The sequence below is a fragment of the Salmo salar genome, chromosome 09, assembly GCF_965601325.2.
Source record: "Salmo salar chromosome 09, fSalSal1, whole genome shotgun sequence".
Lineage (NCBI taxonomy): Eukaryota > Metazoa > Chordata > Actinopteri > Salmoniformes > Salmonidae > Salmo > Salmo salar.
This window is the reverse complement of record NC_138299.1, coordinates 13125951-13142707: the sequence shown is the minus strand read 5'-3', so window position 1 is coordinate 13142707 and position 16757 is coordinate 13125951. Positions and strand designations below refer to the sequence as shown.

The 16757-nt window shown below is 44.4% G+C and overlaps 1 protein-coding gene across 2 annotated transcripts in view; it reads right to left on the bottom strand.

Annotated features, from left to right (window-relative positions):
• Positions 1-966: 966 nt before the first annotated feature.
• The window catches only part of LOC106610711 (kinesin-like protein KIF26B), a 146837-nt gene continuing 131046 nt past the window's right edge, over positions 967-16757 (bottom strand). For both annotated transcript variants that reach the window (XM_014210210.3, XM_014210212.3), the window contains exons 18-19: positions 13100-13250; positions 967-5271 (exon numbers count right to left, since the gene is read on the bottom strand). In XM_014210210.3, coding sequence (XP_014065685.3) covers positions 5123-5271; positions 13100-13250 — 300 coding nt within the window. In that variant the 3' untranslated portion in view covers positions 967-5122. The remainder of the gene's footprint in view (positions 5272-13099; positions 13251-16757) is intronic.

The following is a 16757-nucleotide window of genomic DNA, read 5'->3' as shown; positions in this document are numbered from 1 at the left end:
TTTCTACACAATACATTTCTACATGCAGGTTTTGTAATGTTGCAGCCTGCCGAACGTGACTCTGGAGAGTACCATCATCAACAGGCTCCGGGTAGAAGCTGCCCTTAGGAACAGATCTAGGATCAGATTACCTATCCTGAATCATATCTTAACCATTAGGGGACTACTTCTTCCTACTCCCATCAATCGGACAATTCCCATCTCAAAGGAGGAAGTAACAAACCAAAAGAGCGGAGGAAAAAAGAAAATATCTCAAATAAAGACGATAGTGTATATGTTGTAATATATCTATATATGAAATGGGCTCAGCATATGTACATTATTTTGTCTTTTTTTAAATGCATAGTAACTTTGCAGACCAAAAGGTGTGTGGATAATGCATTATACAATACAAGCAACTCTCTGTTCCAGCACCTCTCTGTTCCAGCATGCCTCCTGAGTTAAATAAATAAGATCCTTCATTCATGACCATAACATATGGGAGAGGTGAAAGGGCAAGGGGCATGAACTCTCACGAAAGGGAGGGAGAGGGAATGATGAGGATGATAATAAAAATAATACATTTTATTTATAAATGACTTTCAAAACAGCCAAGGACACTACGTCATAAAATATGATGGTAAGATGAAGAAGAAGCATTTATGTCTGAAAGTTATTTTAGGAAACAGGCTATATATATATATATATATATATATATATATATATATATATATATATATATATATATATATATATATATATATATATATATATGTGTGTGTGTATGTATGTATATATTACATATATATATATGTGTATGTATGTATCGGAAGTCGGAAGTTTACATACACCTAATCCAAATCCATTTCAATTCAGTTTTTCACAATTCCTGACATTTAATCCTAGTAAAAATTCCCTGTCTTAGGTCAGTTAGGATCACCACTTTATTTTAAGAATGTGAACTGTCAGAATAATAGGAGAGAGTGATTTATTTCAGCTTTTATTTCTTTCATCATATTCCCAGTGGGTCAAAAGTTTACATACACTCAATTAGTATTTGGTAGCATTGCTTTTAAATTGTTTAACTTGGGTCAAATGTTTCGGGTAGCCTTCCACAAGCTTCCAACAATAAGTTCGGTGAATTGTGGCCCATTCCTCCTGACAGAGCTGGTGTAACTGACTCAGGTTTGTAGGCCTCCTTGCTCGCACACGCTTTTTCAGTCCTGCCCACAAATGTTCTATAGGATTGAGGTCAGGGCTTTGTGATGGCCACTCCAATACCTTGACTTTGTTGTCCTTAAGCCATTTTGCCACAACTTTGGAAATATGCTTGGGGTCATTATCTATTTGGAAGACCCATTTGCGACCAAGCTTTAACTTCCTGACTGATGTCCTGAGATGTTGCTTCAATATATCCACTTAATTTTCCTTCCTCGTGATGCCATATATTTTGTGAAGTGCACCAGTCCCTCCTGCAGCAAATCACCCTCACAACATGATTCTGCCACCCCCGTGCTTCACGGTTGGGATGGTGTTGATATAGGACTTGTTTTACTGTGGATATAGATTCTTTTGTACCTGTTTCCTCCAGCATCTTCACAAGGTCCGTTCCTGTTGTTCTGGGATTGATTTGCACTTTTCGCACCAAAGTACGTTAATCTCTAGGAGACAGAATGGGTCTCCTTCCTGAGCGGTGTGACGGCTGCGTGGTCCCATGGTGTTTATACTTGCGTATTATTGTTTGTAGAGATGAACGTGGTACCTTCAGGCGTTTGGAAATTGCTCCCAAGGATGAACCAGACTTGTGGAGGTCTTGGCTGATGTCTTTTGATTTTACCATGATGTCAAGCAAAAGGAGTTTGAAGGTAGGCCTTGAAATACATCCACAGGTACACCTCCAATTGACTCAAATGATGTCAATTAGCCTATCAGAAGCTTCTAAAGCCATGACATCCTTTTCTGGAATTTTCCAAGCTGTTTAAAGGCACAGTCAACTTAGGGTATGTAAACTTCTGACCCACTGGAATTGTGATACAGTGAATTATAAGTGAAATAATCTGTCTGTAAACAATTGTTGGAAAAATGACTTGTGTCATGAACAAAGTAGATGTCCTAACCGACTTTCCAAAATTATAGTTAACCAGAAATGTATGGAGTGGTTGAAAAACGAGTGTTAATAACTCCAACCTAAGTGTCTGTAAACTTCTGACTTCAGCTGTATATATGTGTGTGTGTTTGTGTGTGTATATATAATATATAGTATATGCATGTATGTGTGTGTGTATATATACTGCTCAAAAAAATAAAGGGAACACTTAAACAACACATCCTAGATCTGAATGAAAGAAATAATCTTATTAAATACTTTTTTCTTTACATAGTTGAATGTGCTGACAACAAAATCACACAAAAATAATCAATTGAAATCCAATTTATCAACCCATGGAGGTCTGGATTTGGAGTCACACTCAAAATGAAAGTGGAAAACCACACTACAGGCTGATCCAACTTTGATGTAATGTCCTTAAAACAAGTCAAAATGAGGCTCAGTAGTGTGTGTGGCCTCCACGTGCCTGTATGACCTCCCTACAAGGCCTGGGCATGCTCCTGATGAGGTGGCAGATGGTCTCCTGAGGGATCTCCTCCCAGACCTGGACTAAAGCATCCACCAACTCCTGGACAGTCTGTGGTGCAACGTGGCGTTGGTGGATGGAGCGAGACATGATGTCCCAGATGTGCTCAATTGGATTCAGGTCTGGGGAACGGGCGGGCCAGTCCATAGCATCAATGCCTTCCTCTTGCAGGAACTGCTGACACACTCCAGCCACATGAGGTCTAGCATTGTCTTGCATTAGGAGGAACCCAGGGCCAACCACACCAGCATATGGTCTCACAAGGGGTCTGAGGATCTCATCTCGGTACCTAATGGCAGTCAGGCTACCTCTGGCGAGCACATGGAGGGCTGTGCGGCCCCCCAAAGAAATGCCACCCCACACCATGACTGACCCACCGCCAAACCGGTCATGCTGGAGGATGTTGCAGGCAGCAGAACGTTCTCCACGGCGTCTCCAGACTCTGTCACGTCTGTCACGTGCTCAGTGTGAACCTGCTTTCATCTGTGAAGAGCACAGGGCGCCAGTGGCAAATTTGCCAATCTTGGTGTTCTCTGGCAAATGCCAAACGTCCTGCACGGTGTTGGGCTGTAAGCACAACCCCCACCTGTGGACGTCGGGCCCTCATACCACCCTCATGGAGTCTGTTTCTGACCGTTTGAGGAGACACATGCACATTTGTGGCCTGCTGGAGGTCATTTTGCAGGGCTCTGGCAGTGCTCCTACTGCTCCTCCTTGCACAAAGACGGAGGTAGCGGTCCTGCTGCTGGGTTGTTGCCCTCCTACGGCCTCCTCCACGTCTCCTGATGTACTGGCCTGTCTCCTGGTAGCGCCTCCATGCTCTGGACACTACGCTGACAGACACAGCAAACCTTCTTGCCACAGCTCGCATTGATGTGCCATCCTGGATGAGCTGCACTACCTGAGCCACTTGTGTGGGTTGTAGACTCCGTCTCATGCTACCACTAGAGTGAAAGCACCGCCAGCATTCAAAAGTGACCAAAACATCAGCCAGAAAGCATAGGAACTGAGAAGTGGTCTGTGGTTCCCACCTGCAGAACCACTCCTTTATTGGGGGTGTCTTGCTAATTGCCTATAATTTCCACCTGTTGTCTATTCCATTTGCACAACAGCATGTGAAATGTATTGTCAATCAGTGTTGCTTCCTAAGTGGACAGTTTGATTTCACAGAAGTGTGATTGACTTGGAGTTACATTGTGTTGTTTAAGTGTTCCCTTTATTTTTTTGAGCAGTGTATATATATATATATATATATATATATATATATATATATGTATATATATATATGTATATATGTGTGTGTGTATACAAACATTTAGATCTGAAACTGCCTCAAGCACCAAACTCACAACAGTGGCACCAAGCAGAGTGAATGAGAAATGTTCCTCTACACTCATATTTAACTCAGACGTCCCGCATTTGTTAGACCTGTAGAATGGAGCAGTGTCCCTTTAACCCATTAATCACATGGTCACACCCATCCCCTTCTATGGTAGTTATTATGACGTTCCCCTAATGGTAACATTTTCTTTTAGCCTTTGTTCATACCTCCATCTCCCCTCCCTTCTAGCTGATGTCTCTCTGCACCTCTTGATCATCGTTAGGGGACGGGTGGGGACGGGTGGGAGGGTGGGTGTTAGGCCTGAACCCCCGACTGTCATCCCTCATAGCCTGAGGGATGACAATGAAATCAATGGGCCATAAGATAAACCACCGCCACCTCCCTTCCCTGGGTCTTGTCCGTCCTTATACATAATTTCCTATCCCCTAAAGCACTCTGTGTGGTGTCACTGTCTTCGGAGAATTTTAAAAAAGAGGTATAGAAAACGTACACGTAACAGTTCCTAAAGTTGAATCCTAACTAGTGCAGAACATTACAAGCCACTGAGAACAGCTAGTCAGGGGAGGAAACACCGAGTAAAACGAGCTGTGGTTTTTACTTTCCACAACTTTTTTTTCTTCTTTTTACTTTTGAGATCTATTATTTTTTCAGCTAGCACCATCTGTACACAAATACAGGAGCAATGGTTCCGATTTCGAAGTGTTCGCAAGGCACTTGTCTTTCACACACAAGGTTGGTTTTCTTTTCCTTTCTGTCGTTCTTTTCTCTTTTTTTCCCTACGTGTCTATAGACGTTTGTCAGCCAGTCCTTATTCAAAGCAAGCACAACTTTATTTACAAACTACATCTCCAACAACTCCTCAGTAAAAGTGCTCTTCCTGTCAGGTGGGAGATATACTCCTCATTTTTAAAAAAACACCCTCTCTCTTCCTCCTCTTCATTCTCTTCTTCATCCTCCTCCTCGCCCTCCCTTGCTCCTCCCTTGTCCCGCTGCTTAAAAAAATATTCATCTTTAGTGTCTGCCTTTGTTCTTCTGCACCTCCTCATGGAAATCCCTCCTTCCCTCCGCTCCATCCCTCTCTCTTCCTGCTGTTGTGTCCGAGCTGCTCCAATTCCCTTGAGTCCTAACAGTCCTAGAGGAGGTGTGGGCCGTCTGTCCGTCCGTGGGTCTACCTGCGGCAGCAGGTGACGTCGAAGCAGGTGACCATCATGAGGTGAGCCTTGCAGAAGTTGACCCTGGTCTCCAGTCTGTCTGTCATCACCTCTAGAGCCTCCAGGTACTCCAGAGAGTCCACCTCAAACGTCTGCTGCAGGTCAACTATGGGGAGAGGACAGAGAGACGGCCAATATGTTACAACCAGGGGCAGAGACAGGAACAGAGAGACGGACAGACAGAAAGAAGGACATTTGTTACAACCATGTTATAGGGACAGAGAGACAGGGACAGAGGCCTTGTTTATACCTGGTGCTAGCATGCATATTTGATCTTATCCACATTGTAGCCGTTGCATCTTTGTATAAAAAAAAATGTTACCTTTATTTTAACAGGGAAGACATATTGAAACCTAGGTCTCTTTAAATGTGCCCTGATTAATACAAGATGAAAATAAAATAAAAAAGAATAAATACATATATATATATATATATATACATACATACACACACACATACATATATACATAAACAGGTTTTTAGAAATTGTTAAAATAAAAAACTGAAAAACTGAAACATAATTATTCAGACTCTTTTCTCAGTACTTTGTTAAAGCACCTTTGGCAGAGATTAGAGCCTTGAATCTTCTTGGGTAAAAGCTTGGCACACCTGTATTTGGGGAGTTTCTCCCATTCTTTTCTGCAGACACTCTCAAGCTCTGTCAGGTTGGATGGGGAGCGTCACTGCACAGGTATTTTCAGGTCTCCAGAGATGTTTGATCGGGTTGAAGTCTGGGCTCTGGTTGGGCCACTCAAGGACAATCAGAGACTTGCCCCCGAAGCCATTCCTTGCTGTGTGCTTAGGATCGTTGTCCTGTTGGAAGGCTAACCTTCACCCCAGGTCTTGAGTACTCTGGAGCAGGGTTTCACCATGGATCTCTCTGTACTTTGCTCCGTTCATCTCTCCATCGATCCTGACTAGTCTCCTAGTCTCTGCTGCTGAAAAACATCCCCACAGCATGATGCTGCCAAAACCATGCTTCACCGTAGGGATGGTGCCAGGTGTCCTTCAGAAGTGACGCTTGGCATTCAGGACAAAGAGTTCCATCTTGGTTTCATCAGACCAGAGAATCTTTTTTCTCATGGTCTGAGAGTCTTTAGGTGCCTCTTGGCAAACTCCAAGCGGGCTGTCATGTGCCTTTTACAGAGGAGTGGCTTCCGTCTGGCCACTCTTCTGCAGAGAAGGTTGTCTTTCTGGACCGATCTCCCATCTCCACAGAGAAACTTTGGAGGTCTGGCAGAGTGACCATCGGGTTCTTGGTCACCTGTGGAACCTTATATAGACAGGTGTGTGCCTTTCCAAATCATGTCCAATCAATTGAATTTACCACAGCTGGACTCACTGTGACTATTGTGTCTAAAGCATTGGCTACTGTAATAGTGCTATGCCCAGGCCTAAACCCTGATTGGTTTACATTCAAAATACATTTCTCAGATAAAAAAAGAGCAAAGTTGTACATTTACCAAGGATTCAAGAATCTTAGCTTGACAAGGAAGCCTTGAAATGGGGCGATAATTATTAAGGTCACTAATATCCCCGTCCTTATGGAGTGGCAGGAAAAGAGCTGATTTTCCATACTATTGGAATATTTCCTGATAACAATGTTACATAAAGAATGTGGGTTATTGAGCCAACAATGATGGGCCCTGGACACTTAAGCAGACCATGATCCAACTGGTCGGTCCCTGTAGATTTCTTGTTGTCTATTGCTATCAAAGCATCCAGGACTTTAATTTCTGTAAATAGCCATGTCCAGAGAGACATAAGGGATTGTAACATACTCTGTTTCACGGAAACTTGGCTCTCTTCGGGATATGCTGTCGGAGTCAGTACAGCCACCTGGATTCTTTGTACGTCGTGCTGACAGGAATAAACATCTCTCCGGGTAGAAGAAAGGCGGGGGTGTATGTTTCATGACTAACAACTCATGGCGTAATTGTAACAACATACAGAAACGGAAGTCCTTTTGTTCACCTGACCTAGAATTCCTGACAATCAAATGCCGACCGTATTATCTCCCAAGATAATTATCCTCGGTCATTGTCAAAGCCATGTATACCCCCCTCAAGCCGATACCACGACGGCCCTCAAGGAACTTCACTGGACTTTATGCAAACTGGAAACCAAATATCCTGAGGCTGCATTTATTGTACCTGGGCATTTTAACAAAGCAAATTTGACAACAAGGTTGCCTAAATTCTATCAGCATATTGACTGCAGCACTCGCGCTGGCAAAACTCTGGATCACTGCTACTCTAACTTCCGCGATGCATACAAGGCCCTACCCATCCCTACTTTCGGCAAATCTGACCACGACTTCATTTTGCTCCTCCTTTCCTATAGGCAGAAACTCAAACAGGATGTACCCGTGCTAAGAACTATTCAACGCTGGTCTGACCAATCGCAATCAACGCTTAAAGATTGTTTTGATCACGCGGACTGGGATATGTTCCAGGTAGCCTCAGAGAATAATATTGAGATATTTGGTGAGTGAAGTTATAAGGAAATGCATAGGAGATGTTGTACCCACTGTGACTACTAAAACCTACCCTAACCAGAAACCGTGGATAGATGGCGGCCTTCGCACAAAACTGAAAGCACAAACCAACACATTTAAACATGGAAAGGTGACAGGGAATATGGCCGAATACAAACAGTGTAGTTATTCCATCCGTAAGGCAATCAAACAAGCAAAGTGTCAGTATAGAAACAAAGTGGAGTCACAATTCAACGGCTCAGACACGAGACGTATGTGGCAGGGTCTACAGACAATCACGGACTACAAAAGAAAAACCAGCCACGTCACGGACACCGACGTCTTGCTTCCAGGCAAACTGAACACCTTCTTTGCACACTTTGAGGATAATACAGTGCCACCGACGCGGCCAGCTACCAAGGACTGTGGGCTCTCCTTCTCCTTGGCCGACGTCAGTAAGACATTTAAACGTGTTAACACTCGCAAGGCTGCCGACCCAGACGGCATCCCTAGCCGCGTCCTCAGAGCATGCGCAGACCAGCTGGCTGGTGTGTTTACGGACATATTCAATCTCTCCCTAAGCCAGTCTGCTGTCCCCATATGCTTCAAGATGGCCACCATTGTTCCTGTACCCAAGAAGGAAAAGGTAACTGAACTAAATGACTATCGCCCCATAGCGCACACTTCTGTCATCATGAAGTGCTTTGAGAGGCTATTCAAGGATCATACACCTTACCTGTCACCCTAGACCCACTTCAATTTGCTTACCACCCCAATAGGTCCACAGACGATGCAATCGCCATAACACGGCACACTGCCCTATCCCATCTGGGCAAGAGGAATACCTATGTAAGAATGCTGTTCATTGACTATAGCTTAGCATTCAACACCATAGTACCCTCCAAGCTCATCATTAAGCTTGAGGCCCTGGGTCTCAACGGCACCCTGTGCAATTGGGTCCTGGACATTCTGATGCGCCGCCCCCAGGTGGTGAAGGTAGGTACCAACATCTCTTACTTTGCTGATCCTCAACACTGAGGCCTCACAATGGTGCGTGCTCAGCCCCTTCCTGTACTTCCTGTTCATCAAGTTTGCAGACGACACGACAGTAGTAGGCTTTATTACCAACAAGGACGAGACAGCCTACAGGGAGGAGGTGAGGGCACTCGGAGTGTGGTGTCAGGAAACAATCTCTCACTCAATGTCAACAAAACAGGAGATGATCGTGGACTTCAGGAAACAGCAGAGGGAGCACCCCCCTATCCACATCGACGGGACAGCAGTGGAGAAGGTGGAAAGTTTCAAGTTCCTCGGCGTACACATCACAGACAAACTGAAATGGTCCAGCCACAAAGACAGCGTGGTGAAGAAGGCGCAACAGCGCCTCTTCAACTTCAGGAGGCTGAAGAAATTTGGCTTGAATACAGACTTCAAATCATTGGCCACTTTAATAAATGGATCACTAGTCACTTTAATACTGCTACTTTAATAATGTTTACATATCTTGCATTACTTATCTCATATGTATATACTGTATTTTATACCATCTATAGCATCTTGCCTGTCATTGCTCATCCATATATTTATATGTATATATCCTTATTCCATTCCTTACTTAGATTTGTGTGTATTAGGTAGTTGTTGCGGAATTGTTAGATTACATGTTAGATATTGCTGCACTGTCGGAACTAGAAGCACAAGCATTTCGCTACACCCGCAATAACATTTGCTAACCATGTGTATGTGACCAATAAAATGTGATTTGATTTGAAGAAAAACTTTGACTATAATTTCTATCTCTCAAGTTGCCCCTATCAGCATCCAGCCCAATATCATTCTGAATAGGCTAGACGTTCTTTCAAAGCGATAGTCCGCTGAAATAAAATGGTGATTAATGCATCAGTGATGGCATTTTTTTAACGTAATTAGGCAAGTGTCTGAATTAATTTGTTGTGGCAGAGAGGAGGAAGTAGAACCCTTCAGAATTTAGCCAGTTTCCCATTACAATCCGAAAGAGTGGTTACATAATAATCAGATGTAGCCTTTCTGATTTGTCTTACACAAAGATTCCTCAGTTGCTTAAAAACTTACCAGTCCCAGACCTAAGCCTGTGTTCCTGGCCTTGACCCAAGTATCATCTCTTATGAATGACTTCTGATAATTCCATAGTGTACCAGGGATTCAATCTACCTTTAACCTTTCATTTTTTGAAGGGCACATGTTTATCCACAATAGTGTTGAAGACTCAAAGCTAAATCAACTTCAGGGATAGCTGAAATACAATCAAGGTCACTAAAATAAAGCCTGTTCACTGAAGTTTTTAAAGTCCCTCTTTGTGATGACACGAGGCTTAGATTTTTCTATTCTCACAACTGTAACACAATCAACTGCGCAATGGGCACTAATGTCTTGGGTGAAGACAACAGTAGACAATCAGGTTTATTCGTTAAAATAAGCTCAATTAGAGTTGACTTTTACGTATCTTTAGGGTTGGGCCGTGTAGGCTTAGACACCAGCTGGGTTAGGTTTAGATCATTATACATGTCTCTTAGATAGTCTGAAGTTTCCCAATCATAATTTAGGATTATATAACAGGATAATAACTTCTGATTTAGTAAATGAAGACAACAAACTAGTTAACTCCTCGAGTGAAAAAAGGTTAGCTGAGGGAGGATGGTAGACCCCTACAACAGTTATGGATACATTTTTCCCCAGACAAAGGCTTAAAGATAGTAACAAATAAAAATTGTCAAGGGGAAGACATTTTTTGTAAAAAAAAAATTAAATAAAAATGGCCACTCCACCACCTCTACCATGTCTGTCAACTCTGAACACATTATAACCCTCAATATTAATATCAGAGTCCAGAATGTCCCCAGAGATCCACATATCAGTCAATACCAGAACTTCCGGATTGGTCTGCATATCCCACATCTTGATGTAATCCAGTTTAGGAAGTAAGCTCCTAAAGTTCAGAAATATCAACCCAAGTCCTTTACGATTTTTAAAGTCACATGGAAACTCAAACAATCTACGTTAAATAGACTGTTGCAGGCCCTGTCTGATGATTTATATAGTTGGTAAGGCTATAAGATTGCATAGAACTGCGCCATTTGGTCGGTCTATCCTTATTAGTATGAGTAGAAATTGGAATTACTTTTCCAAGGTTAGCACCACAGGGCCTGAGGCCGCAGCCAATGTCAATATGAGGAACTCAGAGTAACCAATGATGAAATGCTATAAACTGACTTACATGGGCTTTGGTTGCTATCGCGCAACAGCCCAAGCCCTCTCTCTACGTGATTTGAAAACCGAGGGGTATTCAAGTTTGTGGAATTCCCATTTGAACCAAAAGCACTGGGTGAGTAGACCACAGTTGGCTTCTGTTTTGAGCTAACAATAGCAGATCTAAGAGTGGAGTTCAAATGAATGGGTACAAGATTACAATTGACAACACCCCTGGTAGTATAGACAGCAGTGCGACGATAACACTTAGAAAGGATGGGAGGTATTACCTGAGCGGGGCTTGGTCTGACTCTGAGTCAATATCTTAATGCTGCCTTGAAATGTGAAGAGAGGATCCAGGCTCCTAGATCTACAGTGCATTCGGAAAGTATTCAGACCTCTTTCATTTTTCCACATTTTGTTACGTTACAGACTTATTCTAAAATTGATTCAATAATTTTTCCCCCTCATCAATCTACACACAATACCCCATAATGACAAAGTGAAAAAATTAAAAACAGAAATACCTTATTAACATACATATTTAGACCCTTTGCTCAGGTGCATCCTGTTTCCATTGATCATCCGTGAGATGTTTCTACAACTTGATTGGAATCCACCTGTGGTAAATTCAATTGATTGGACACATATAAGGTCCCACAGCTGACAGTGCATGTCAGAGCAAAAACCAAGCCATGAGGTTGAAGGAATTGTCCGTAGTGCTCCGAGACAGGATTGTGTTGAGGCACAGATCTGGGGAAGGGTATCAAAACAATTCTGAAGCATTGAAGGTCCCCAAGAACACAGTGGCCTCCATTCTTGAAAGGAAGAATTTTGGAACCACCAAGACTCTTCCTAGAGCTGGCCACCCGGCCATACTGAGCAATCGAGGGCCTTGGTCAGGGAGGTGACCAAGAACATGCGGGTCACTCTGACAGAGTTCCAGAATTCCTCTATGGAGATGGGAGAACCTTCCAGAAGGACAACCATCTCTGCAGCACTCCATCAATCAGGCCTTTATGGTAGAGTGGCTTGGCAGAAGCCACTCCTCAGTAAAAGGCACATGACAGTCCAAAAGGCACCTAAATGACTCTCAGACCATGAGAAACAAGATTCTCTGGTCTGATGAAACCAAGATTGAACTCTTTGGCCTGAATGCCAAGCGTCACTTCTGAAGGAAACCTGGCACCATCCCTACGGTGAAGCATGGTGGTGGCAGCATCATGCTGTGGGGAAGTTTTTCAGCTGCAGGGACTGATAGGCTAGTTAGGATCGAGGGAAAGATGAACAGAGCAAAGTACAGAGAGATCCTTGATGAAAACCTGTTCCAGAGCGCTCAGTACCTCAGACTGGGGTGAAGGTTCACCTTACAACAGGACAACGACCTTAAGCACACAACCAAGACTATGTAGGAGTGGCTTCGGGACAAGTCTCTGAATGTCCTTGTGGCCCAGCCAGAGCCCGGACTTGGACCCAATCGAACATCTCTGGAGAGACCTGGAAAAAGCTGTGCAGTGAACCTCCCCATCCAACCTGACAGAGCTTGAGAGGATCTGCAGCTTGTAGCATCCTAAGAAGACTCAAGGCTGTAATCGCTGCAAAAAGGTGCTTTAGCAAAGTACTGTGTGTAGATTGATGAGGGGAAAAAAATGTTTTATCTATTTTAGAATAAGGCTGTAACGTAGCAAAATGTGGAGAAGGGAAGGGGTCTGAATACTTTCCGAATGCACTGAACCAATATTGCGTGCCACTTCTTCTGTTGACAAATATCACCAGCAGCTATGAGTGTAATCCAACTCTGCCATATGTGCCTTTATGAGTCTATTAGACGGATCAATATCAGCTGGTATGTTAGCTATGAGATGTACTTATGTGTTATATGATGCTCCGTCTGACAGGTCTGAGCAATGGAACAGAGATTTGATATTGGAGACAAGGGGGAGATTGTGTGTGTGTGTGTGTGTGTGTGAGTGTACGTGCGTGTTTGCGTACCACAGCCATATTATAGCGAGGTAGGGGCTTTGACTGTGCAGCCAGAAGGTATTATCAACAAGATTACTGTAGGTGTCAAGGTTTTGTGTGTGGCTGCAGTACAAGTATCACACACACACACACACACACACACACACACACACACACACACACACACACACACACACACACACACACACACACACACACACACACACACACACACACACACACACACACACACACACACACATTTACTTACATTCAGTGGTCCATTTCTCTGGTTCCAGCATCAGGTGCTGCTTGGTCTGCTCCAGCTCTTTCTTCAGCCAGTCGTACTTGGCTCGGATCTCGGAGATCCGCAGCTGCCTGTGCTCCAAGGTCTTCAGCTTAGCACTGAAATAAACCACCTCCTGATGGAGATGCAGAGAGAGGAGAGGGAGGGGAGAGAGAGAAGGGAGAGAGAGAGAAAGACAAAGAAGAGAGGGAGAGATTGAAAAGCAGAGCGAGATGGAGGAGGATTTTAAAGAAAGAAAGAAAGAAAGAAAGAAAGAAAGAGAAAGAAAGAGAAAGAAAGAACGAAAAGGTGTGAGAGATAAATAAAACATTTGAAGAAAGAGTGAGAGGGTCAGAGAAAGAGAGGGATTGAGGGAGGAGGGGTAAGAGAGAGAGCGAGAGACATTGAGTTAGTGCGTCTGGAAAGAGAGTGTTGTGAGAGGGTAGGAGTGCCATGTTGGCCAGGTAGATAAATACAGTCCACAGGAAAGGCCTGGCACCAAGTCCAAGTCACTCCTTAAATCAACTACTTCTAAATCTACTACTAGGAAACTATTTAACAGCAAGAAGAGGACTAGGTTGTTAAACCTTCCTGTGTTTTGAGCTTAGGCCGTGATTCAATCTGATGGCGTGTTATAAGCAATGCAGCTTTTAAAGCCAATGTTTCATTCGCCTTCACGGTAAACGCTGCATATGTCTGCTCAGTTGGAAATTGTCCTTAAAAGACACACAGCATATGATCTGCGATCAGATTTAATCTGGGCCTAAATGTCCTGGATACATTTTACAATCCAAGATTTTTCTGACATGTTTCTTTCCTCCTCCACCAACATCATCTCGCTCATCATCCTTCTCTCTCCCCTACCCTCCCCTCCCTCTTTGTGTGTTCCCTTTCTCTCTCCCTCTCCTCCACCTCTCTCTCACCATCCATCTTTACCATATCCATCGAAATCAAATCAAACTTTATTTGTCACATGTGCCGAATACAAGTGTAGTGTCACAACGTCTACAGAAGGTGGCGCCTCTCCCCGTTCGGGCGGCGCTCGGCGGTCGTCGTCGCCGGCCTACTAGCTGCCACCGATCTCCTTTTCATTTTCATTTGGTGATGTCTGTTTTATGTTAGCACCTGTTTTGAGTTAGTTCTTTAGTGGGGGTATTTAGTCTGTCTGTTTTGGTTTGGGATTGTGCGGGATTATTTGTGTAATTTTTTGTAGGTTGGGGATTTGGGTTTTCCTTTGCCGTTCGGTTATTTAGGCATACGGGTTTGCTGGGCTGCGTCCCGACTTGGTTTGAGGGTTCTTGCCGGTTGCTGGATTTATTGTACCCTGCCTTGTATTTACGGCACTTTTGGACTGGTGTTTATTGAACGTGTTTTTCCACGTACCTTAGTCTCCTGCGCCTGACTTCACCCCTCCTGCATGTTAGAGTTGCATGACATGTAGACCTTACCGTGAAATGCTTACTTACAAGCCCTTAACCAAGAGTGCAGTTCAAAAAGATTTACCAAATAAACTAAAGTAAAAAAAAAGTAACACAATAACGAGGCTATATACTGGGGGTACCGGTACCGAGTCAGTGTGCGGGGGTACAGGTTAGTCGAGGTAATTTGTACATGTAGGTAGGGGTGAAGTGACTATGCATAGATAATAAACAGCGAGTAGCAGCAGTGTACAAAACAAATGGAGGGGGGTCAATGTAATAGTCCGGTGTCCATTTGATTAATTGTTCAGCAGTCTTATGGCTTGGGGGTAGAAGCTGTTAAGGAGCCTTTTGGTCCGAGACTTGGAGCTCTGGTACCGCTTGCCCCAGACTTGTCACCCAGTCTATAACTTGGGTGACTGGAGTCTCTGACAATTTTATGGGCTTTCCTCTGACACCGCCTATTATATAGGTCCTGGATGGCAGGAAGCTTGGTCTCAGTGATGTACTGGGCCGTATGCACTACCCTCTGTAGCGCCTTACGGTCAGATGCCGAGCAGTTGCCATACCAGGCGGTGATGCAACCGGTCAGGATGCTCTCGATGGTGCAGCTGTAGAACTTTTTGAGGATCTGGGGACCCATGCCAAATCTTTTCAGTCTCCTGAGGGGGAAAAGGTTTTGTTGTGCCCTCTTCACGACTGTCTTGGTGTGATTGGACCATGATAGTTCGTTGGTGATGTGGACACCAAGAAACTTGAAACTTTCGACCCACCACTACAGCCCTGTTGTTGTTAATGGGGGCCTGTTCGGACCGTCTTTTCCTGTAATCCACGATCAGCTCCTTTGTCTTGTTCACATTGAGGGAGAGGTTGGAGTTGTGTTTGGCAACGCAGTCGTGGGTGACCAGGGAGTACAGGAGGGGACTAAGTACACACCCCTGAGGGGCCCCAGTGTTGAGGATCAGCATGGCAGACGTGTTGTTCCTTACCCTTACCACCTGGGGGCGGCCCATCAGAAAGTCCAGGATCCAGTTGCAGAGGGAGGTGTTTAGTCCAGGGGCCATAGCTTAGTGACGAGCTTCGTGGGCACTATGGTGTTGAACGCTGAGCTGTAGTCAATGAACAGCATTCTCTCATAGGTGTTCCTTTTGTCCAGGTGGGAAAGGGCAGTGGGGAGTGCGATTGAGATGGCATCATCTGTGGATCTGTTGGGGCGGTATGCGAATTGGAGTGGGTCTAGGGTATCCGGGAGGATGTGAGCCATGACCAGCCTTTCAAAGCACTTCATGGCTACCGATGTGAGTGCCACGGGTGGTAATCATTTAGGCACAGGGCACAGGGACTATGGTGGTCTGCTTGAAACATATAGGTATTACAGACTCAGTGAGGGAGAGGTTGAAAATGTCAGTGAAGAGACTTGCCAGTTGGTCCGCGCATGCTTTGAATACACGTCCTGGTAATCCATCTCACCCCGCGGCTTTGTCAATGTTGACCTATTTAAACGTCTTGCTCACATTGGCTACCGAGAGCGTTGTCACGCAGTCATCCAGAACAGCTGGTGCTCTCGTGCATGCCTCAGAGTTGCTTGCCTCGAAGTGAGCATAAAGGCATTTAGCTCGTCTGGTAGGCTCGTGTCACTGGGCAGCTCGCGTCTGGGTTTCCCTTTGTAGTCCGTAATAGTTTTCAAGCCCTGCCACATCCGACGAGCATCAGTGCCGGTGTAGTAGGATTCAATTAAAATCATGTATCGATGCTTTGCTTGTTTGATGGTTCGTCTGATGGCATAGCGGGATTTCTTATAAGAGTCTGGATTAGTGTCCCGCTCCTTGAAAGCGGCAGCTCTAGCATTTAGCTTGATGCGGATGTTGCCTGTAATCCACGGCTTCTGGTTGGGATATGTACGTACGGTCACTGTGGGGATGACGTCGTCGATGCACTTATTGATGAAGCTGATGACTGAAGTGGTATACTCCTCAATGCCATTGGATGAATCCCGGAACATATTCCAGTCTGTGCTAGCAAAACAGTCCTGTAGCGTAGCATCAGCGTCATCTGACCACTTCCGTATTGAGCGAGTCACTGGTACTTCCTGTTTTAGTTAATCAGGAGGATAGAATTATGGTCAGATTTGCCAAATGGAGGGTGGGGGAGAGCCTTGTATGCATCTCCATGTGTGGAGTAAAGATGGTCTAGAATTTATTTTCTCTGGTTGCACATGTGACATG